We start from the raw sequence: 24,552 nt of genomic DNA on the forward strand, positions 1-24,552 counted from the left end.
TCCAAAGGCATTCACACGAAATGCCAATCAGCGCCATCTCGCGGTGACGCGGGAATAATAATGGCAGGGCTATATTATACGTGCCTCTCTGCGGGGACCCTCTATACCAACGCGCCAAAAAGGAAGAAGCCTTCGATCAAGGCTGTTTCGTTCGGTAATAAAGACGGGTGTTGTATGTCTGCCCCGGTATATGTGGCTTTTATTCCGAGAAGCGGAAAAAAAAAAAAAAAGAGCGCCCGTTCAAAGTGGAACGAACCCCGCAGAGAGAATTCGAAGAAACAAAGCACTGTCAGGTTGACTGCAGAGGGGATCGAACTCATTTACACTAAAGGCTTTTAATTAATTGGTGCGCGAGAGAAGGAAAATAGGAAGGAACGCGGCGTCTTTTCTTCAAACAGCCGTTCTTTCTAGGTTGTAGCGAAATGTGCGGCTATTTGTTCTAAACTTGTCGACATATGGTGCTCGGATCGTGAAGCATGATTTTCACGGGACCTCCGACCCAAAACGGAACGCTCGGGGGTAATATCGATTATTCGGGCCACAAAGTCCGAGGCCTGGACCTAATTGTATAGGTTACGCACGGACTGAATTAGACGAATGTCGGCACAGTTCCCCCTGAAGTCTGCCCATGACGCATACGAACCCCACTTGCGACAACTTGGTTATCCTAACGTCTCTTTGGCCACTCTGCTCGGCCCAGTCCTGCACAACCAGGGAGCGGTTACGACTGCCGTCTTGAGTTCTCTTCATGTCTCTGGCCTCTGGACCAGCCTCTATAAGGTCCCCTTCTGTGTGTGTATTGGGGTTTTTGTTTTGTTTTTCTTCTTTTTCTTTTTTTTTTAACGAATAGCAAGTCGGCACGCCTGAATACCGTTTCCTCCCTTTCTTTTTTCAATAAACATATCCCCCCCTCCTGTCCCCCACTCCTTCCTGCTGTCCTCTCTCCATTTGCTCAGCTTAGTACACTCATTGGCCCCATATGAAGATCCTGTGCCGTGCTCCGTCGTCGGGTTCTTCACCTGTTCATGGACTTCCTGTCGTCCACTGGATTGCTCCGGACAACCGGATTATCCTATGGTATACCTGCCTTTTTCCGAGCGCTTCAACCGAAAACCTCATCATTTGACATTTTCTACAGTTTTCGTGACACTCGAAAAACGCTTTCGCAAAACCTCGTGACGTTAGCGACGACTACCGTATCTTCCTATCTAGTTCTAAGTCACTCATAAGGCATGACATGACCCTCCCTCCATCTTATATTGCCCCGGACTTTGCAGTTGCAAACTTTTTTCTTTTTGCATTCCGTGTTAGGGCCGCGGAGCAACTGTGGCTATGAGCGGCGTACAGACGTGGACAGATGGAGAGAGGACTGCAAGGAGGAGTGGGGGGACAGGGGAGGATTAGTATGCGCCCTGGGCCGACTTCATTGGGAATTCTGCTGACATTCGTCTGGAAAGTCTTCGGAAAACCTCAGACAGCACAGCCGGTGACAGGATTCGAACCCACCACCTCCCAGTCTTCAGCAAGACCTCAGCTATTCCACCAAAAACGGGGGGGGGGGGACGCCTTAACCCGCTCGGCCATGTTGGTGGTTTACAAACTGATGCCTTCGATTATTTACTCTGCATGTGAGTTGGTGATCGAGGTTCAATCGCACCCTTACGCAGTGACACGCTAATAGATGTGTTCAGAAAATCCCAGAGTGCTTAGCGTCGCTTTGAACTGTGGGAGTTTACTAATACGAAAGGAACGGGTGGCCTCAAAACTGTTCCGATTTCTCCGCTACCGGTCCATTGTCCACGACGTATCAAGGTCAGTGAAAGCGAAATGTGAAGGATTATTCCTCGTTCCCCCGCTCAGCAAGTGCCCAGGATGCAATGCGTGCGCAAAGAGCACTATAGGATTTTCTGAACTCGTCTATTACGTCTAGTACTTATACCGGGGTCCCAACGAAGGTCTTCTCAGTCTGTGCGAGGTCTATCCATGCTAGAGCTACACCCCCTCCCCCTCTTCTTTACCACCATCACGCTTCCTTTTTCAAACTACATAAATCATAAATGTGACGGAGGATACCAAAAGAACCCGGTTCATGGTGTCATTCCGAAAAATGCAGTGAAATAGCATCTTTAGTTTTCTTTCCCGTTTTTTTTTTTCATCTTCTAAAAACATTTTTTGTTGTTTCAAGTCAGCCAAAATTTCCGGAAATTTTACGTATCTACTCTACACTAGAACTTCAACACCAGCCGTACGAAAAATAGTAGAGTTACGCGACATATACTTGTCTGGAATCGTCAGCTTGCGGTTTATCCTACCTGGAATCTCCAGGCCTTTCAAGATTGTTTGTTTCGACTAATGAACACGCACTGGGTAGCATGCCGTACGTGTCTATTAGCCGGAAGAAACATTCTCGCAACACCCGTAGATTTCACACCTGGATAAACCGCAAGCTGTCGATTCCAGACAAGTATGTCGCAAGCTGTATACATAACGTTCCCTGACAAGATGCCTATTACTCATGCTTCGAGTGACCTTGTTAATAAGAAATAAATTAAATAGCCTATTACGGGTTTTAGGGCACTCGATGAAAAAAAAGAAGGGCCAGAAGCGGTGACGCAGGTGATTCAGCAAACGGCATCGATGCCCTTCATCAAAGAGATCAGCCATGTGTATCGAGCCGCTCCCTCACTTCCGTTCGGGGGATACACCGCAGTTACAATTTGAACTACTCACTCACTGGCGGTATTCCTTCTAGTCCAGGGCCTTTTCTATTCCTCATCTACGTATATCAGCGTAATTTATGTTTTTGATTCACGCAGATAGTACTTGCGTTTTCCCGAGCGTTTTCTTTTTGGCTTCACCAGGACAGCTCCAGATTTTTCGCAAAAAATTTCTTCCTATATCGCCTAATATTTGTTAGCGGATTGTCTACCCATGCCTTAGCGTGTCCGTGGATGCGGCATCAGGCAGTCCCGTTTCGGATACTCAGCTGTGTCGCGTGGCATATAATCTCACGATCACGAAGCAACGGAGCATTCGCCTTGACTTTCCTTGTTTCGAACAAGACCGTGAATAGGGACATCGGGAATTTCGGAACCGGGAATATCGAGGTCCTCCCAGTGTCAATACTACATATGAAACACATTTCTACCAGCTGGGTATTTAACTTATACCTTCCGACTTGTCGTTTTCTTTCCCTGCCCGTTTATTACGCCATTTTACCTCACTCCTGCGTAGACTCCGCCTCAATATGGCTTTCGCCCCACAATTCAAATGCATGATCAGATGCTGTGACACAAGCCAGTGTTCCACCTGCGGTGCCGTGGCGAACACCCAGCACATTCTTATGGAATGTTCACTCTACTGCCCGGACGCTGTATAATGAGCTTGCCCGTATCAGCAAGAGATCGCTCAACTTAGCTGCACTCATTGGCCCCTATGAAGATCCTGTGCTCCATCGTCAGGTTCTTCACCTGTTCCTGTCGTCCACTGGATTGCTCCAGACGCTTTAATTCCTTCACGTATTTTCATCCTTCGTTCATCATCTTCATATAACGTTCTACGTGCAATGGGGTATAGGGTGACACACCCCATCTCATGGTCATCATCTATTGTTCGTTTGGTTTGGTTTCAAGAAAAAATAAAACGTTGTTGTTCTGATTAGAAGGTTACCTGTTGGTTCTTTAGGTTTCATTTTAGCAGATAAAAGAACCGCTTTAGTTTTATTGTCCTATAGTGCCTATCTCAGGCAATTGAATGCTTCAATTCAATTAACTAATTCAACACTTTCTAGAACGCTCGATTTGCAGTTTTAACTAATGTATCAGTGTCCGGACCGGACGACAGCAGACTGGTATCATCAACGCAGATGAACTTGAGCATCACTTGTTGTTAGTGCAATAATCATTTGTATATAGAGAAAAAAGAAGAGTACCTGGCGAACCATTTCATCAAATGCCGCTGCCTCGTCTTTGTGTTTTATGCGTTTGTGTATGAGAAAAAATATAGGACAATGTGAAGAGTGTGCCGTTGTCAACTTGGGCCCCCTGGTAAGTCGTCCGAAAGCAGATGCCAGCGTAGCGTAGTGGTTGGCGCACTCGCGACCGGCAATCAAGAGGTACGGGGGTCGACTCCCGCTGCTGTCTGGATTTTTTCGACGATTGCATTATTTGCATCAATTTCCTACGGTTGCAAAACGGGCCCCTCATATATTGAAACGACACCGGGACGAAGAAATGTTCGAAAAATGCAATTCGCTCAGTCCACGAAAAGCGCGTGTGTGTGCGCTGTGTGTATTTGCGCCGCGAAGCAACTGTGGCTATGACCGACGTACAATATGTGAACGGATAGAGGAGGACAGCAAGAAGGCGTGATGGACTGGGTAGAAAAACATATATGTGAGGGTGCCTGTTTAGGATTGCGAAAGGTGTCGACACCATAAGCGTTTGCTGCAGACGTCAATCTATATAACGATGCGGGACTGGTACGTGACGCCTAATTCGATTGCGTCCCGTCCCGCCGAACGCTTATTTCAGAGATAATTTGTCACATGAGAAAGAAACAAAGCTTATGGCAGGTATACCGTGGATGTTATGCACCAACTACGATGTGTAGCAATTTTTTCACCGCTACTACCTTCATGACGGTGCTGCCGCAGAGGTCGGCACTGGTGACTGCCTCTCGCCTCATGCTCAGTTCTCCGTTTGCTCGGCTTCCAAGTCTCTGGCTGAGTTCTCTGGGTGCTCGCGCGCACGGAGTTGCCTCCGATCCTCGTTTGCCGACTCATCTGAGACCTCCAGGTTGTCGAGAGCTGAAAGAGCGTGACGTGAGGAGAGTTGAGCTCATGTGATGGGGATTACGTGACGGTGAAATGACGTTAGGGGGAGGGAGAGTGAAGTAAAAAGTGTAGGTTGGTGATGTAAGGCAGTCGTTTATCTGGAATGGCATGTACCGGGTGCATATCAGTCCGCTCAGTTCACGGTGCTTGAGCGTTGCTCAAGTTCGTGCTCATGCTCAGTACACCCAATTTGGGCATCATTTCTGCTTACTCATGCTGAGCTCATTCACCACATGAACATGCACATGGGTGAGTTTTGCTCATGCTCAACTCGTTTCCTAACTCGCGCTCATGTGTACGTTTTACTCATGTTCGCTCACTCCCTGACCAGCTCTCCGTTTTCCAGCTCACGCGCAGCTCTTTCGCTACACTGAGCATTAGTGAGCTTTGATGAGGTATGGCTGGCCTGTATGAGTTTCAGCCCTGGTAGTGTCGGTTAAAAAAAAAAGCTGCATAATGGCGACCGCCTACACTTGGTATTTGCGTTCCAAGTGGTGGACAAATAACGCTACTGGGCGACAATACCTGACTGCCGCAAAATTTCTTACACAGGTGGAAACTATAGGTCACACGGAGAAAATCCTGTACAAATAGACGATTTCAGAAAATCCCAGAGAGCGCGACTTTGAACAGTGAGAACCTTTTATTACATCTCACTAAATATAAAAAAAAAGAACACGGCCCTGCAGGTAAACACCGCAACTGCTAACTTAATTTAGTGGGATCTCGTACCAACTACCCCGCACCGCAATGCTTGTGAACTTCTTAGCACGGAGCAAACCCTGATGCACAAGAAGCTACACCATCTGTTTGCTCCAGCGTATAATTCAACACCCGTTCGGGCGGCATCGAATGCGTCCAGAGACCCAATGGGAGCTGAACTATATTTTTCAAATGCGTCCCGTTCTTTGCTGAACAGTTATGGAAGGTCTTGTCTGACATAGTTCTCCCATATTGGGTGCGTATAGTCCACGTTGGACGGGCACCAATGTTGCTGCTTTTCAACATTACAGTTCGTAATAACGACGAACACGGATGCCTGTACAAACACTTTATTGTAAAAACGTGGAAGAACGTTATGTAAACAGGTTATCAACGTGTAACATCATAATATCTGGAACTCGTAAAAGTGATGTGTTTGGTCCTCTCTTTGGCACTGGAACACGTGGGGACGCTCGGAAACTCAGTTTTCAAATACGTTCGAAGAAAGCTTCGAATCGAGGAAGCACGAAAGGTACTGTCCCTTACTGTGAATGGCACGCTGGTTGTAATAGGCACAGAGCGAAACCTAATTTTTAGGCTCACATATCAACCACGACTTCACGGAAGGCACCCACACACAGCATTCAAACACTGCTAGCGCGTTATTCACGCAACATATTTACAACAGCAATTACACAAGAAAGCTTCATGTACGTCAAAAATGCCCACGCCGAGCCAGAATCTTTGTTGCTACTTGGCTAGGTTTGGTTGCACAACTCCAGTTAGTCGATTCAAATAGGCCATGCCACGTACTTGTTTTTTGCATCAACATGTAGAGATATGCTCGAAAAAGTTCTTGAAAGGTTACACAAGCAAATCTTGGTCCACTTCTCTAGACATTGAAAGACCATTGCCCTTGTATAGTGAGAGCATTTCTTTCATCTTGGAAGGCACTATACTTTGCTTTACTGTGGATACACAGGTAATATTTCTACAGTTCGTCTCATATATGACTCTTAATGTTGCCAGCTCAGTCAAAGTGTTAAATTTCCGCTCGATTCACTTCATCGTATGTACAACTCAACCAGGTAGGTGCATATGACCCTATTTGCAAATGGATACTCTGCGGGTCTCTGGGCGTGCACCAATGCCTCACGCACAACACCAGAAGGAGAAATGAACGCCCGAAACAAAACAAGAAGAAAACACGGTCACAATCTTTCCGGCCACGTCAACGTGGCCAACGCGAAGACGCTACCCATGGCAGCCCCGACGACGACGTCCCACCAGTAGTGCATGTGGTCCCATATCCTGGATACACTGACAAACGTCCCCAACCCCATCCACAACACCATCAGCGTGTACCTGGTCCACGGGTTCACAGCTCGCCTCTCCAGATAACCGATAACAAAAAGGCTGCTGTACGTAGCCGTGCACGCGTGGCCCGACGGGAAGGAGGTGAAGGCCCGATGACCCTTCTTTCCGGTACACTCGTACGACGTCACCAGGACACCCTTTCGCGAATAGTCACACACGAGAGTACCGTTACGGTCTCCGGGCCTCACAGGACGGCACGCGTCAATGAAGTGGGGTCTTTTCTCGAGGACAGCCTCCTTGAGCACCTGTACCACGATGACGACGACGACGAGACCGCAGAGGTAGCGTCGGAGGACGCGTCCGGCATTGAACGGGCGGTCCATGCTCAGGCCGACAGTTCTTAGTTCCAGAAGCGTTAAGAATATCGGGGGGACGATCAGGACGAACGGAATGAGGACTAAAGTAGGAACGATCTCGGGTAGTTTCGCTTTCCGGATGAGGGTATCGTCGCAACTGAAAGACGGGAGGTGCCTGAACCTCAAGACGCCACTTTCACACAAGACGTAGAAAACGCAGCCGAAGAAAACGAGGACGTAGACTGCCTTGTCCACAGGCGTCCTGCAGGGCATCAAGCCTCGAAAGAACGATGCCAGGGGAGAGGCCTGTGCGGGTGAGTCAGGTCCAAGAACTTTGGGTTTCACAGGCGGGCCCCCCGCCGAATGTTCCATCGTGGCCGTGGCGTTCTGCAAAAATCGTGCGTTTCGTAAAGAGTCAAACACGGGAAGAAGAAAGTAAGGAGTGTTCGAATACCCGGCTCAGGAGCATCGCGTGCGTAAGAAATAGCGTTCTCCTCACTGCGCATGCACAGAACGTAAACTCAGCTTTTGCGCTTTGCGCGAGCTCGCTATTTATTGGAAATTGCAGGGTCACGCAAAGCTGGCCTTGCGGCTCAGCGTTGTCCTCGCGGCCGACGAGAAACTTCGTGAGAGGAACACCGCAGAAGGTGCAACGTAATTCGAAAGTAATCCCAAATAATTCGCAAGAAAACCGGGTTGCGATAACATATACGAGGATTTCTACTAGGAACAACGAAGCGTACCATGCTGCCCGTAATTTTCCATTTCAATTTTCTATTTAAAAAAATGTGAAGGCAATTGTGGCGAAAATTGTGACGTAAGGGTGCTGAGGGCCCAGGCTATCCAATAAATAAATTTTCTGCGATTGCAGCTCTACCGCTTTACAATTACCTTTAGAGCGATTTGCTTACGGAGGTGGGAAGGAGCAAAGGAAAGGTCAAGAAGGGCAGGAATCTCAACGACAGTGGGAGTAAACATAAGGGTGGTTAAGAATGGCATACCAAGGAGTGCAAGTCAACAAGATAAGAGGACCCTCTGCAAGTAAACAGATTCACACGAAAAGTCAAACGCCTCTGCAGGGAACGCTGCTGATCACAATTTTCTTTTTTTTTTCTCTCTCTCGCCGTTGCGTACATTATACTAAAACTCACTATAGTCTCAGGGTGTGAACCAGTTGGTGAGGCAAGAAGGTTCATCAATCACGAAGACGTCTTCTTCCTCAGGCTAAATGAGACGCATGCAGGTCCTTCTAGGTGTACGCTGATTCCTTTGTACTTTTGACCGGCCTGGCTTTCTCGGGTGAAATACGTTCCACAAATTGGAGGGGTCAGAGCGCATGGTGGGGTGAAACTGAGTGTGCTTTTGGCGATATATCGCACCAAACGTCACGTAACACCGAACTATCAGAAGGCCGAACACCAAAAGGCCGAAAATCAAGACACCGAACAATCAGAAGGCCCAAAATAAAAAGGCGAAAGAAACGGAAGACCTAGGAGGCTAGGGTAAGCACCCCAGTGAAAGACCACTGAAAGAGATTGTTCTTTTTCATAAAAAACAAGTTTTGTGGCTCTTGTATTAGAAATCAAATAATTGTAATGCGTAGCATTTGGTGCTCGGAAATAGACTGGCTAGAGAGAGCGCATTAATCTATAACATGTTTACTACAAAAAGAAAGTGCCTGGTGGGTGAGTACCAGTGAATGGCTTGTATCACCCACTGAATGAATTGTAGAGGAGATGGTATTTGTCTGGTCAATTTGGTGACCCGAACGTGGTTGCCACCGTGTACAATAAACACACAGAATAACACAGCGGTTCAAATGTCTACTGTTTTTTTGTTTTCCCTCTAAGTGATCGAAAGTACGTTATTAACGCGACGTTCGGTGAAATGATTTATTTGCTGAATTAATTCCGAAAAAAAAAAACAAAGCCAAAAAAGGAAAGGGAGGAAAGGTCAGCCAAATGGGACGTCGGCTGGCTATTCCGCAAAAAAAAAGAAAAACGAAGAAAAGGAGAATAAAATAAATAAAAAGAAAAGAAATAGGAAATAAAGTTTAAACTAACAAACGGTGAAAGAAGGATGAGATAGATTAAAGACAAAGACGACTCTCGGCGGATCCTGCATAGATATATGATTTCTGTGAGACATTTGGAAGGATACAGCCACTCGCGGCCCCAGAATTTATTCTACCTGTATCTGTATAAATGAGAATAACGATACTCGTGACTTTCATTTACTATGCAGCCCCAGACGTAGTTGTACGTTTCGAAGCTTTTTTAAAACAGAGCAGTAAACTGGCTTTACTTTGCTCGTTCCCCTTGCTGCACATCCTGGGACATTGCACGGAAACTGTCGGGAGGTCGTGCAAAGCACAGAGCACGAGGAATAGCCTTCTCAGATTCGAGACTTTTCCTCCCACCAGGGCAAGCTACTCCATTTGGCAGGCGTACAAGCACACATAGGGGAGACTGCACCTGGCGTTGGCACGTTCACTCTTGAAGGGAGGGTCAAGGGCACAAGGAGAGAGGCCTTTTTCAAGGCCCCTCACAATGGGGGGAGAATGTCTGACATACATTTTTTGGTTGGCAACAATCGCGTCTGTTTGCCATCCACGCTTCCATCAACCTTCCTCCAAGCTACAAAAGCGTTGTCAGGCTCGACCAACTACGTGTTTTCTTTATCTCGGCCTATCAAAATTATTTGTCTTAATATCCGCGGAGCGTCGCCAGCGATCTCAAGAATCACGCTTGAATGTGACATTCAGATGACGAAGTGAACGTCAGTGCTCGCTAATGAAGTGAAAGTGAACCACTTATCGGGCGTTCGCTGTAGGTAGCGACTCATTGATAAATAGGCAAATAAATGAGTAAAAAAATAACACGAAGCACTGCCCCCCTCTGCCTGACGCATCCAGAAAACGTTGCAACCAGTGCCGCTAATAAAAAGAGACTGGTCCGCTTCTTTCTATACTCACATCGTTGTTGTAGTATTTAAAGGGGCACTAAAATGTCACCACAAGTTCACTTCAAATTACGTTACACGCTATGTTAATTTCGCACTTGTTGTCGTAATTCAAAACGTAAATTCCGTTACGAAGCTACAATCAAAATTATACCGAACCCCTTCTTGCCGCGGCACTAGCAGTGAACGTCGCTTCAGCTCGTGCACCGGGTGTACATCGGGTGTACATCCCACGCTGCGCGTAAACGCGCCTGCCGCGCCATGGAGTAGTTCCGACAAAAAACGTAGTGCGACTTACGGAGCACGCTGGTGTCGCTGTCCAAAGGACGTGAAGATAATTGTTGTTACTAGAACGTTTGGGAGAACTACGTCATTGTCACGTGATCTGCACACTGATGGGCACAACAAACACACGTGGCCATATACGCCAGAACACGCGAATAGTTCCAAGGGCGGCCGGCACCCACCACTGTGACGCTTCAGTCGCTGCAATGTTTACATAACAGGGAGAGGTCGATTCAGTAAATCGGTATTGAAAAATGCAGCAATGCGCTTCATGCCGCGCATGTACACAACGATACCACAGGACCTGTTCCGCATGCGCGCGCTTCTGCTATCTGATTGGATGCCGCCAATCTTTGCTTCCTTAGGATCCATTCGTTGCCGTCAAATTAAGACGGCTCTGTTTTCATTGCATTTGTCTTCTAAACGGTAGCGCTGTGTGAACTAATGCTGCGTGCATTATGCTAATTGAAACACGGACTTGCATTTGAGAACAAGTTGTTTTTGCATTTTAGTGCCCCTTTAAGTACAATAGCCACACTCTTATTTTCGCGCTCCTTTTCTTTTTCTTTTTTAAGGGAGGATTGTGCGCCGCATGTAAAGTTTAACGTACAGTGTCATTTTTATATGATGTGATACGAGTTCGAAATTTTATAGAATCTATACGCTACCTTCAGAGAAGGTTAAAACATTAGAGCCGCTCAAAAGGAAAATGAGTAAATCGATTACTGAAACATGAAAACGCAGCCCCCGGGGAAAAGAGAGAAAAGACACTTTTGCACTGCGCTGGTGTGGAAGTACTGCAGATAAGTGCTTGTGTCGATGCAACAAACAATGACCGTTACCAAAATAACGTGTCGTTTCTCTGCGTCTCGAAAGTCATTCTGAGGCTGACGTCCAATCTCAACTACGCTTTCAATGCCATGGAAACGCCATTTGTGGTTCTTCGCTCAAGCAGACGACAATGGGGCTAGGGTTCGGAATCCCGACATTAAATGTGGACGTTTCTGTGCAACGTTCCTCACGAAGCCGTATCCTGTTGCGCATCCAGGCTATTACAAATAGCAACACGGTGCACGTTTCTTACCTATATTCCGTGTCACGAGCGACATCGCCATGGAATATTCTAGGGCAGGACAACGGCAAAAAAAGAAGAAAAGAGAAAGAAACTTTTGATGGGGAACAAGTTCCTCCGCGTGTTACACTGAGCGTGCCTAGTGTTGGAATATTCAAACATAGCAGACGGATCAATATTTTCCTGGCGCCAGCTACGAAATATCTTGTGGCTACGTCGCAGGATATTCCCCACCAGAGTGATGAACGAAAATACACTTATGGCAGCAGAAGAAATGAAGCATCTTCCGCTGGAATATTCTGGGGAATGTCGCTCGTGTGAATATGTACAGGGATTCTCTTTTCTCGTTCTGCTCTTCTCTTTCTATTGTTCCATAATAACTTTTGGGTTCTAGTCCTGGAGCAGCCGAGCCTAGTTTCCTGGAAAAGCTGTCTCCAGTACCTACTTTCACGTTCAAATCAACGTATTGACGGAAAAGAAACCAAAACAGAGAGAAGCAACGTTCCATGTAGTCTTAGGCATTACAAGAATCCCATACTGATCTCGTAGGAGTTTTAATGCTACCTTCATGGTCGTTCTCGGCTGTGCGGTGAGTTGGGTAAAAGCAGCTAGCGCTCCTGACCAGTTACCAACCATTCCTAACCATTCGTTCTCAGGAAAGCCCGGAAATCTATTATACCGGCGCGTGCGTCAGAAATACACAATCGACGTTCGCAACCTGCCCCAACTGTTCACCAACTTTACATGGGCGAATCTCAGTAATGTTAGACTGACCTTATTTTAATGGGCAACGTATGTTATGCGCGAATGACAGGAATAAATAGATTTATTTGCATCGACGTGAACTTGCTTTTGAGGTTTTAGCGAACAGGCAGAGTTGGGGTAACTACTTTTATTTTGTATTGTAGTACCACTAAGTGTTTCGTATAGTAATGCGTTAGATTTCTCATTATATTTTCATGTTTAGTCATGTTCATCACTAATGCCGTTACTTTCATCGAGTAATGACATTACTTTGAAATTATATTTTCGCACAAGTCCCTAACACGCCATGCAGGGTGCTGTATGAAGCTCGGACGTAAACAGACGTGGTTATTGCCGATGAGAGTAATTTTTAATGTTTATTCATATTTACGAAGAGAGGACAGCAGGAAGGAGTGGGCGACAGAGGGGTTAGTATGCTTCCTGGGCCGACTTCAGGGGAACTGTGCCGACATTCGTCTAGAAAGTCTCCCGGAAAACCTCGGACAGGACAACCGGTTGTTGGTGACAGTCATTAGATTTTCTGCAAAGTTACTACGTGTCAATGATTCTGTCGAGAGATTAGAGGCTAGAGCAGTATGCATAATCTAAGCGAGCGAGCGTTTAATAAGATTAGTCGCAGCGTAGAAGGAGCTGGTGTTCAAAAACTGCACTTGATTTCCGTCGTCCGTCCGTGACAAAAGGTGGCCGCGGAAGACCAGCTTGGGGATCTTCCTTGCCCATACAAGGCGAGTCGCAACTGCTTCGATTTTGAATGTCATTACGCATTAGTGCACTGCCGGCCAAAATGTAATGGCATCACGTTACACCGGTAATGGGCACGTAGAAAATCTCCCGCGCGCGAGTGCTGCGGGAAAAAGTGACGTCGTTAGAAGCACCAAAGGAATGGCCCAGGGGTTTTGGAGTGTCTTAGAAAACGCTTCCTCAGTGCTCCGGCAAAATGGGTGCAAAAATATGAAACACTCCGTGACCGCCTAACATCTTCAACGAGACATTTCGGAGGGTGGTGAAGAAAGAAACGTTTACCGTTTAACGTCCTGGTCCCGAAGATACTACGATGCAGGGATCGTTGGGTCGCTCGTAGAAAAACCTCGTTGCGGAGAAGCCTCGTCCCACAGAAGTCCAATACCTGAACACAAACACCATTTTGGGAATAAGGCCACACCGTCAATCGCCGATAGTATTCATTCAAACACATTTCTTTTCTGCCCCCTTTGTTTGACTGATCGGCCCAATCGGGCCGTGAACTGTGGTTACAATGAGTCCTAATTTTCGTGCTCATCTCTCTAGACTTTTTTGCATTTGGAACCAGGGTTCCGGAGCGAACCGAAAAAAACGTTATTTTTGGGCGAAGCGGAACGGAACGAAAACCGAAACTAAATTTTATGCTCCGGAGGGAAACCGAAAACATGTTTTCGGTTCAAGTGGAACACTGAACTATTTGGCCTTCAAGGGTACGTAACGCAAGACCTCAAGTGCAGAATACATGGCAGCCATCGATGTTTGCGTAGGAAACTCCAGCAACCTCACATTATAACAATGTGCCAGAGCGCAAGACGGGCTCCTTGTTTTTGTCTTAAGTCACATTGTAACATCTATCTTGGAAAGAATAAAGGGGACTATTTTTGCTGCAATCAATTCTCCTTATACACCATGTGAAACTGGACCGGTTTCGAACCGTTATTGTTTTACTCCTGAGCTGAACCGTTTTCTTTGAACCGAAACGAAAAACCTTACGGTTCGACACCCTGTTATGAACGCACGTTAGCGCATCGAAGCAACTGCCATAGAGAAGGTATTCAGCACGACCTTGGATCTATCATCAATGAAAAGAGCCGCTGCTACTGTGATGATTTCGTACAACGGACCTATGGTTACAGTGGCGTGCCGTGCAGCAAATAAAGCCAGCCTGCTTTGGAGGCACTCTTCGATAGACACCACGTTCACTTCCGAGGGAATGCTGTATCCTTTCAACGTATTTCCGTCATCACCAGTAGTGTCCCCAGAAATCGACCTTTGGGGGGGAGATCCTCGATAGCAGGGTGAGGGTGCAGACTAGCTGGTATACATGATGATAAGAAGAAAAACGAGACACACGGAGACAAGAAGGGACGAATACCGACACTTTCTCAACGATTTATGTTTACGGACGATGATCGATGATTAGATGTTTATGGTTATATGGACTGCATGGTAGTCGCGAGCTGCATTGCGCAGTCTCAGAAATTTCCGGGGAGGGGGGAGGGGGATAAGGAAATCCTTGGGTCTCTCTCTTTTAAGACTACTCCTGGTTCAAACAGTGCCATACGGCGCTTTATTACTACTGCTGGTCATTACGACATTTTGTGACTATTTTCACGGTACGTCTCATTCCTCGCCTTTTGGGCGACTACCACTGCGTCAAACTGTCATAAAGTGTTTTATGACTGCCAACGATCATTACGATATTATTAATTGCGTGCATTGTTTGAATGAATGAAATAAAAAAATTTCGACAAAAGCGACCTATGACACGAATCGTAGTCAAATATTCCTATTACAAAATTTAAATTAGTCACAAAAAGACGAACAACAACTATTACATGAATGATGGTGGGACTGATATATGCATCGAGATTACTGTCAGGACAAACTGCATTATAGATTCAGGGGAGCGTGGATTAAATTGGATAGCACTTGCATTAAAGTCGATGGCGTTTGATTAAGCTAGTTAACAACTGGATTAAATTGAGTGACCAATGGATAATGAGCGATCCTGTAGAATAGAAGTAGAAAAGAAAACGTAGGTTGCCCTGGTGCGACCAGCTGTTCCGTGACGCTTGGTGTGTGAAAGCACCGAATGATTTAAAAGATTATTTCAGCACGTATGTCCTTGAGGTAGTTCGCCAGGGCACACATCGCAGGTTGTTGGTGCTGCTTTGGCCAGCTCCCCAGTCCCTTCTCAAAACTAAAAGGTCGGTTGTCAAGTTTAGCAAGGGCGTTCTTCAGTGTTCGCCGACTATTGAAGCGTCGGCAAGTGTCCAGCACGTGCTGCGTGTCCTCCACAGTTCCGCAAATTTAACAGTTCGCCGATCCAACGACACCTATCTTATGAAGGAACGCTGCTGCGAACGGGACGTTGAGTCGCAGGCGATGGATGACGGACTCTAACGGGCTTGGCATCTTCGATGGGAGGTATAGTAGGTGCAGGTGGGGTCGATTCGCGCGAGGAACGAGCGATTCATGACGTCACCTGTCCGCATAGCCTGTATAAGTTAGCTAGTGTCCCATTTCGGGCTTCCTATCACAGAAATTATCCCTACGTGTAAGCGCTCACAAACCCCTCCAAGCGCAAAATCACAACGTCCTCTTTACTACTGGTAGCAGTATAATTATTATAGGGGAAGCTAGAAACCCATACGATTTCACGGACCAATCCAAATTCAGTGTGGTGGCTATTTGACCGTGGCTTCGAGTGCGCAGCTCGATGCCTCAACGAACCACTTGCTGCGTGGCCTGGTGGATGATTACTGAATGAATGTCGTTTCATGTTAGCTCTACATGTCCTCCCTCCCTCATTCTTCTACTCACATCTTTCCATTAGAGCTGCGCCGTCATGCCGCATGATGCTGTTGGCCGCTCTCCAAACAGCACCGTCGCAGGACAATCGAGCCGCGTGTTCGAATGTTTTTTATTAATTGGACTCCCATTAAAGCATGCTAGTTGTCCCCTAGATGCTAGATGTCCCCGTCCCATTAAAGAATGCCAGTTGATGGCAAAGGCACCAGCAGTGCTCTTTCATGAACTGCCAATCCTTAATCAAAGAGTGCAATGCCACTGCCTTATAGCTACTACCCCGTCTCCCTGGGCAGGGCACGCATCTTCGAAGGGCAGAGGAGAGTAATGCAGCAGACCCTTCAAGGCCGCCTACCGGAAACGGTCACAATCACTCCTCCGCTCTCACAGTCGTTAGCTGCGTGCTGCGCTTCGGACCAACTTCCGACGGGCAAAGGTATTCGAGGAAAGAGTGTATAGAAGCTCCGCGAAACATCGCCTAGACGGCGAAGATGACGATCTTTTCTTTTTTTAACTTTCCATTCACTAGTCGTGGCCACGAGCTACAGACCGCAAGAATGCAACCAAGGACATGGAATTAGCGTGCGACCAGGTCCGACTTCAGGGTGCCTTCGGAGTGTCACGTGGTACGATTCGAAATGACCACCGCCTGCCTGTGTTTACGACGACCTTGGAGCTAACCAACGAGTTGACGGCAATGTGACGTTATTTGTCCATCACATTCGCTGTCAGTGAATAGCCTACTGAGGGGATCGAGATTCCTGATGCAAAATAAACCGCTGGAAATAAATGTTATCGATAAAATGCACAGTCACGCGCGAGAAAATGCCAACAGGGAGCTTGGACTAACCTGGACATAAGATTGGAATAGCCTAATAATTAACTAACCAACGTGCTGTTTCGTCGTGCCCGCCCTGCTCAGCGTAACGGCCGCTAACGTGTGGATTTCGTGGGCTAAAACGACTTGGACAGAAATCGAAAACCTGTGAATTTGTAGTTATATCAGATTTTAAGGGCACTGTAAAGCAACAGGCATACAAATTTATACTGCTGGCTCATTTGACAGCCTGGGTGCTCCGTATACAAACGACGCAAATTTCGTTCAAATCCCCCTCGTTGTGTGTGTATTTTTTTAGAAAATTCGGATTTAACATCGACACAGGGCAACCCCGTGTTTAAGACCCCACACGAACTCCGCAGTTCCCGCCATGTAGGGCGGCGAACATAAGCGTGGCAATAACAATGGGACCGTACAGCGACATCTGTGGACCGCTACCAATGCTACCGTTACCAAAAATGCACCACGCCGGCTCGCCGGACGTGGTGCATTTTTACATAGATGACTCTCATGGTACGTGATTCTGCTGACAGTCCTGTTACTCATTTCCACGATGTACCGATGCTCTTGGATTTGAAGATAATATACGTCAGAAACTATCTCGTTCGACCAAAATTTTCAAAGAAAGTTCACGAAGCCGCGGCTACTTAGCCGATAGAGGGTTGGGGACATGTAACACTGTTGCTCGGGGAAAGGGCGATCGTTCCCCACTAGGCGTCTTTTCACGGCAATATCCGACGTGGTTAAAAAAAATAGAGTTTTCTGTCGCATATAAAATTTGCGGTGCGGGTCCCTTTCGGAATAAGCTTTCAAACGGCGCTGCCAATATTAAGAGCTTGCCTGCTACACGGCATATCATCTTACGAAGCAGTCAAGCATTCTCCTTGGTTTTCCTTGTTTCGAGACCGCGAATTTCGCAACCGGGGATATCGAGGTTCTCAACCACACGCAATACCAACAAAATTACACGCTGCACGTATCGCAGGCAAGGATTGAGAATAATTTCGACAACCTGGGTCTTTTTATCGCGAGCCCAAAATCTGTAACGGACACACGCTGCTGTAAGCAACACCGTCCACATTGGTGCCGTCCTCAGCCACGGGTTTATCCCGCCGAATACTGGAGCAACAACCCGTCGCACTATCTGCAGAGGACACGTCGAAGAGTGCCTGAACGTGGCGCGACAAGCCTACGCAACCGATCCGCAATGAAGTAAGTAATCATAAAGGCAGGCGGCGGTTAGAAGACGTCCCAACATCCGTTTTTCCCACGACCGTCGATGGCCTCGCTCAAAACATCGTCAGGGGAGGGAACCTGCTGTCGCGACGAAATAAAGAAGCGCTATTAAAAGAGATTCATCCGAAACTATCGTTTCCGGCAATTGAACCACGTCAAACAGGACAACGCGGCCGTCATGTAATGAACATTTTCTTCGATACATGGCCTTCACGTGACTTCAAGTGACACGCTTCACGGGGAAGTTGATTTGCGGTGTCGCTCAAGCGATACTCTTCGTGAAAAAGCTCTTCGGTCAAAACACTTTTTTTTTTTAAGAATCACCGGGAGATTGTAAAAGGAGTTTTCGGTATTTGCCACTTCTCGGAACGAAATCCCTCCGTGGACAAGCTGTAATTTCGAGCGTTCCTCTACCTCTTATTTTTTATTTTATTTTTTTTTTTCGCCTCGGGCACGTGATTCAGACAAGACATGAGCAGCAGAGTCGACACATCGTTGCGAAGATGGAGGAATTGAACGCTAACGTGGGCTCGCTCAGCTATTCGCGTTTTTGTACGACCAAGGAGGAGGCGCGGGGTGGGGGTGGGGTGGGGGTGGGGCTCCACAATCCACTCCCTGGATGATAGTGTGTCGCGGGAACGCAATGCATTCTGGACAGGTCCTGGCCTGACGTCAACGCGAACGTCGTCGTAAAAACGGCTGCGCCCATGACCGCTTGTTAAAAAACCTGACTGCTGTTTCTTTGCGTCGTTTTGTAACGTCTTTCGATCTATACCTGTAAGTGCTGTCCAATACGCTTGCAGTTAAACTGGTCGGCTTCTGCACGTGGCCCCCACTGCTCGCCTTTTACAAAGATGTTATAACGACGCCAGAGTCAGGGCTTACTCAGCCGACGTGATATGCACTAAAACTTCGCAAGTAGTACGTCCATGCACAAGTACAGTGCGACCTATGCGAGCAAAATACGCTCGTCTAACTATTTTATGCTAAAAAGAAACTGTCGGCCAGCGCGAAAACGGAACATAAACGAGGTCACATGACCCCAAGATGACGTTTCCCGTGACGTAAGGCTGGGACAAGACGGCGATTTTGCCACAAGCGACCGCTTGAGGGGACTTACAAAATGTGGACCTTGCGCCATCCCTGTCACAATACGGACGCGACGCCCTCCTCGAGGTCCGAGACCAGTATATATTGGGACGCAGGTGGTGCAGTACTGGATTGCAACTCGCGGAATGGGTCGTGTGGATCGCGTTCAGCAGTCGATAGTTACGAGTGTGAAAGACGTGATCCTTGTAGCAAACAACAAAAAGAGAAACAGTTGCTGATTTAACGCGATCCTTAGATCCTTGGATCGCGAATCTTATTTCATCAAGAACGATAGCTGTCGGGTCCACCTTAGACATTACAACGTGAGACTGTGGCGCCCTCTGTGAGGCGCGGGCGGAAGCACTTTAGCGCAGGCTTCTCCCAACGCCAGAGCCGTGTATTAAAAGGGAGATTAGACATTGATGGGACCTACATATGGGACCTCCACCCACTTTTTGAGGTATCCAGTCAATCACAGGTCGAAATACAGTCCCCTGTTATTACGGGCCATCCAGTATTTATACCTCGCCCTTATTTACTGGGTGCCGCCGTTTTGAAGAAACTAGATTGATCTGGATTGAAAAGGATATCACTGGTGACAGACCAAAACATCGGATTTTTCGCCCACATTTATCAACGCCATCTGCATGGAGATTGGGAAGACTCAGAACTGCAGAAATGTCTTCTGGCAGAACTGATTGGCCTGGAGAGCGGCAGAACCCAGGGGGGTCGGACTCGCTCGAGGAAGCGGTGCATTACCACAAGGGAGCCGCCATCCGTTGGCCATGGAAGGTGTTGCTTTCCGTTGGCTGCTTCATTCCGCTAAACTTGACGTGCTCGTTTTCCAAAAATTCATCATTTGCTATTGAAATTCGGCATACTACTATGTGCGTATCTCACACGTATCTGTTAAACAAATAAGCGGTGATTTTTTTCAAGAAAAAAATGCAGTGAAGTGAATACTTTCCCACTACATCACTTCCTCGTGTGCAGTCGTTCGTTCGCCACTTTATTATCACGAAACTTGACAGACCAGCGCAGGGAATGGCGGGTGGTTTCGTTTTGGCCATTTCCGGTTCCCGTTGGTTCGCAGAGCCGCATGAAGATGGCGGTTAACTGTGTGTATTCATCTTTGGATTACTGTTGTTGATGAAGAAAAAATACTAGGGAGAGGTTGAATTCGTCACACGACATACCCCACCAAAAAAAAAAAAAAGAAAAGGTGAAAAAAAATATCAGCCAAATGACCGGTTAACGTAGCGCACAATGAATTACATGGTCCTAATAGGCTGACTCCAACGCACACCCCTGAATAAATGTCACAAGCGCCGACAAGGCCGCATCACCACAGGGGTGACACAAACCCGCCATTGTTTTAACTACCCTCAAGAGGGTGCTTTCGGCAAAGCTGCCATCTTGTCCTCATCGCACGTCATAGAAAACGTCATTTTGGGGTCACGTGACTTTATTTACATGTTGCTTTGCCGCTTACAGACATATTTCCGTCGTCATAACACCGAGAGATGAACGTATTTTGCCAGCGTAAAGTATGCGGTTGCTCTTCTGCAGCATATGGCTCAGTGATTCTTAACGCGCGGTCGTCTTCACATCTTTGAAAGTAGTCAACAGTACGAGGCCTTATGTGCAAAACTGCTCGTTTTAATGCGAGATTATTGGATAAAAATAATTACCGTGATCGAAAGACATCCAAAACGTTGCGCAGAAACAACAACCGCATTGTTTACAAATGGTTTGGCCGCCGATCACGGGCGCCGCCATCTTTAAGGTCACGTGTGCCATGACGTTTGCTGTGACGTGCGACCAGGACCTGTCCAGGATGCATTGCGTTGCGTTCGCCCAGCACGCGTTACCCAGCCGCTCGTCGTAACAGACGTCCCAAAGCACCCGTTTTGTTACGACGACAATAAAGCAAAAACAGCAGGAGATGGTACACAACCACCGGCGTGTTTTCTTCATCTATCCGTCCAGCAGCAATCGCCAGCGTGCACGCAGGGCTACCCTATACCAGACAAGACGGAAGCTCTTGAAATCACGTGATCGCTCCGCCAGCTCTCACTAACGAAAGTCCATCACAACTTCCTGCAGCGTCGCAACGTCAAGCTGTTTTCTTCTTCTTTTTTTTTTTTTTATTTTCTAGCTCTTCTTGATAGCGGATACACGCGTGCGGATCGCGGGCAAAGCCGCTCTATGCGGGCCGTGCTTACCATAATATCGTATTATCCAGGAGCACATGTGTGCAACTCTTCTACTCGTAACAAATGTGTGTATTATGTCGTGCGGAGCTTATTTCCTTGAGAGGGTACGAAAAAGATAGCTTGGAACACCGTCCATAACGCCGTAGCGGAAACGCTGCATGCGGTTCCGTTCGAGCGTTTCTCGACAGCATCGCTTGCCGCGGAGGGAAGCTGGGCGTTCTGCCGCTGGAAAAACGCCGCATGCGGTTGGGACATGACTTGACAGAGCGACCAGTGAGGTCGCGGTCCACGAGCAATATGGGGGAGTGGGAGCTAAGCAAGCAGGTGACCTATACTTGCATAGAGGAGCCAACCACACGGACCACTTTTACTAACTGAACGCCAGCAGAACGCGAACTGAACGTAGACGTTTCGGTGACCAACTGAGCGAACAACAGACGCGATCTACCGATGCACTCGGTTCTGCGAAGGAGTGAGGAGACTCGGTTCTGCGAAGGAATAGCCTATGAGGAGAGAACGTGACGGTACTAGACTGTATCGTACACGCCAATGAAAACGCTCGCCACAGGAAATGTCACAGGCACGTGACAGAGTTTTCTTCCTTCGCTCTATTCGCCACCCGGGAAAATACGAAGATGGCACGGACTTGGACGTGACCTTTCTTACGTCACAATAGAATCGTATTTTTAAAAGTTAGTGATACTTAACAATGTGTAAACAACGGTTTACTAAAATACAGATTGCCACATTGTCTGCAAACAATCGGGCAGTAGGCGCTTGGCAACCTCAACGTGGAGATTCTGCTCTGTGTAGTTGCAACACTTGGGTCTCAGCTCAGACCGATCAGCGCTACGCTGGAGGAGTTCGGTCGGTGAAAGTTGCTCCATGGGTTCCCACCTTATACGAAAAAATTCGGAAGACGTACGCTGTCCGAAACTCCATCTTGGGAGGTTCCAACGCTGCGATGGCTGATTGACGGGGTTCGTTTACTATCGCAGGCCCCTGTGACAAGGAACGGTGACTTTCTTGGCCCAAATGTATTGCGCAACAGATTGCCACTAACTTAGCACTTACTTAGCAATGTGCGTATGACGCGGGCGAACTCCGTCCTTGCTCGCGGAGGCACCTTGACAGTAGAGTCTCCAGAGATAGAGTATACTGTATACCCTATCTGCGGCTGCATTCGACATGAGAGCATTTTGATATTATTATTTGGTATTGGCCTACTTGGAAGACGCCCAGTACCTAGGGTAGGGTAAGATAGGGTACCAGGGGCGAGGACAAGGTGGACAAGGGAGCCCTGATGACACACAAACTGAAAACGCACCTGCTTGTTGCAAGGCAGAGAGTATAGCTGCCTTGCGACAAGTGTCAAGGATTCCATGAATTTCGAGATGTTCGTGTCACCAAGTGATCGTGATGTCGTTGTGTACAAGTTAGGCCACATGACAGCGAGCGTTTTGGGAAGTCACCTTCTCATTCTCTTCGTCGGTTCATAGTCGTTGCTTTTTCTCTGAATTTCGCATTGAACTCGGTCGTAAAAAATAAACGACCACCCCGAATTTTCGAAAAATAATCCAGCTTCCAAGAACACCCTCCGAATATGACAAAAAAGACAACACTCCTTTTCGCCCCTAATGTGCGAAGAAGTGACAGCGATAGCTGTACTATCATCTTCGCGCAAGTGTTTTAACGGCGCCAGGGACCTCGACGCCCAACAGCTCGTGATGTTACGAGCGTGCAGGTGCCAGGTATAGGTCCGAAATCACAGTGCATCGTACACATCGCCCGCGTATCCGAATTCGAGTTTTACAGCGTCGTACGCTATCGCATTTGCGTACGTAAGCGACAGCGTTGATGGTTCTGCTAACGCGCAAAACATAAATAGAGCTTCGCGCAGTGCGCAGAACCACCACGCTATCCCTTAAAGTACGCATTAGCGATAGCGCACGATGCACTACCACTCACTTTTGAAAAACTAGTCCGCAAACTCTGCGTTGGCCACTGGGAACTCCGATGGCTATACGGACTCACTTCATGTACACACGCCTCGAACCGTTTACGTCTCTTACGCTGGTCATCATCGCGTCGCCTCACCTCCGGGTACTCTCGCCTTGTCCTATTCAGGGCACCGTGCGGCATCTCGTTGTATATACTTGACTTCGTGTACGGCGACGCTCACGAGTACCGCAGCGCTTTCCACTCTCGCTCTTCCCATTTTGAGGGGTCTGGTACAATGGCGACAATCGCGCAGCTACAGGTTCGTTTCCCTCTCGCTGCGCTGCGATTGACTTCCGCTCCAGCCAATGGGGGAGTTGCAGGCGGTGTGATATCATTGGTGGCATTCAATGTACCACATGAGGCCACATAGGGGGTGAGCGCGGGTGCGGATATAGCCGCGGTTACGCGCAGATACCCGCCCGCGTAGTTTTGCGAATTCCGGGAAAAAGTTCAGTGTCGCTGCGGGTTGCGGGTAAAATGCGGGTGTACCCACAATGTGTCCGCGGGTATTGCTGGTAAACCCACATTCTTCGCATCCAGTAAACTAATCTTTTGCCACAATAACTTATTGAATAATTTTAGCATTTCCCCCCCCGTTTCCATTGAGAAAAACACTCGCAAACCTAATCTTTTTCGCGTATCCGGTGTTCATTTGACCTTTCACCAAAGCACCTTTGGCTTTTTATTAAATAACTGACAAGTTCGACATCGATATCATTAAGCGAAAGAGCACGCCCCCGCGCAAATTCCTCTTTAAGTCAACTCTATTCGGCAACACACCAGCCGATCATCTCACAATATCGAAGTCAGATTGGACTAGTCAGTCGTTTTCCCCACGCAGACCACGTAGAACTAAGTCATTAATGTATGATATTGTTCTGATTGATTGATTGAACGAATGAGATATACAAAATATGGAGATCCTAAACTCGACAAAGTCGGGTCAGGCGACTCCAGTGCTCGTGAATAGAAAAGAAAGTAGAAAAACTAACCTCAATATGGCCAAGAGGCATTAAAAAGAAAAAGAAAAAAAGCAGGATCCACCCGATGAATGAGCCGAGTAAATGAAAAAAGTAGAAATGGGACAAATCCAGAATTTCCCGAATCCAAGGAAGGTTCTGCGAATCCACGAATCTTACGAAGCTCGAATCTTTCGAATCCTTTCCTTAAAAAAGTTGAAAAAGTTAGGGGGGGGGAAAACCTTTTACTGAGAATGCTTTGAATCAGAATTCGCTATCTTTGTTTCATGAAAAACATATTAAATAATAGTTCACTCGCAGGAGAAAACATACCCATACATTACATCTTAAATGTAATTTATTTAACAT

The 24,552-nt window shown here is 47.3% G+C and overlaps 1 protein-coding gene across 3 annotated transcripts in view; it reads right to left on the reverse strand.

Moving 5' to 3' along the window:
* Window positions 1-24,552, reverse strand: part of LOC135398772 (phospholipid phosphatase 2-like) — a 99,136-nt gene that overhangs the window by 51,724 nt on the left and 22,860 nt on the right. For 2 of the 3 annotated variants that reach the window (XM_064630212.1, XM_064630211.1), the window contains exons 3-4: window positions 13,316-13,418; window positions 4,633-4,807 (exon numbers count right to left, since the gene is read on the reverse strand). In XM_064630212.1, the coding sequence (XP_064486282.1) occupies window positions 4,689-4,807; window positions 13,316-13,418 (222 nt within the window). In that variant the 3' untranslated portion in view covers window positions 4,633-4,688. Of the gene's footprint in view, window positions 1-4,632; window positions 4,808-5,870; window positions 7,597-13,315; window positions 13,419-24,552 lie in introns of those variants that run through there. The other variant, XM_064630209.1, reaches the window with a different exon arrangement.

This window comes from Ornithodoros turicata, chromosome 6, assembly GCF_037126465.1.
Source record: "Ornithodoros turicata isolate Travis chromosome 6, ASM3712646v1, whole genome shotgun sequence".
Classification (NCBI taxonomy): Eukaryota; Metazoa; Arthropoda; class Arachnida; order Ixodida; family Argasidae; genus Ornithodoros; species Ornithodoros turicata.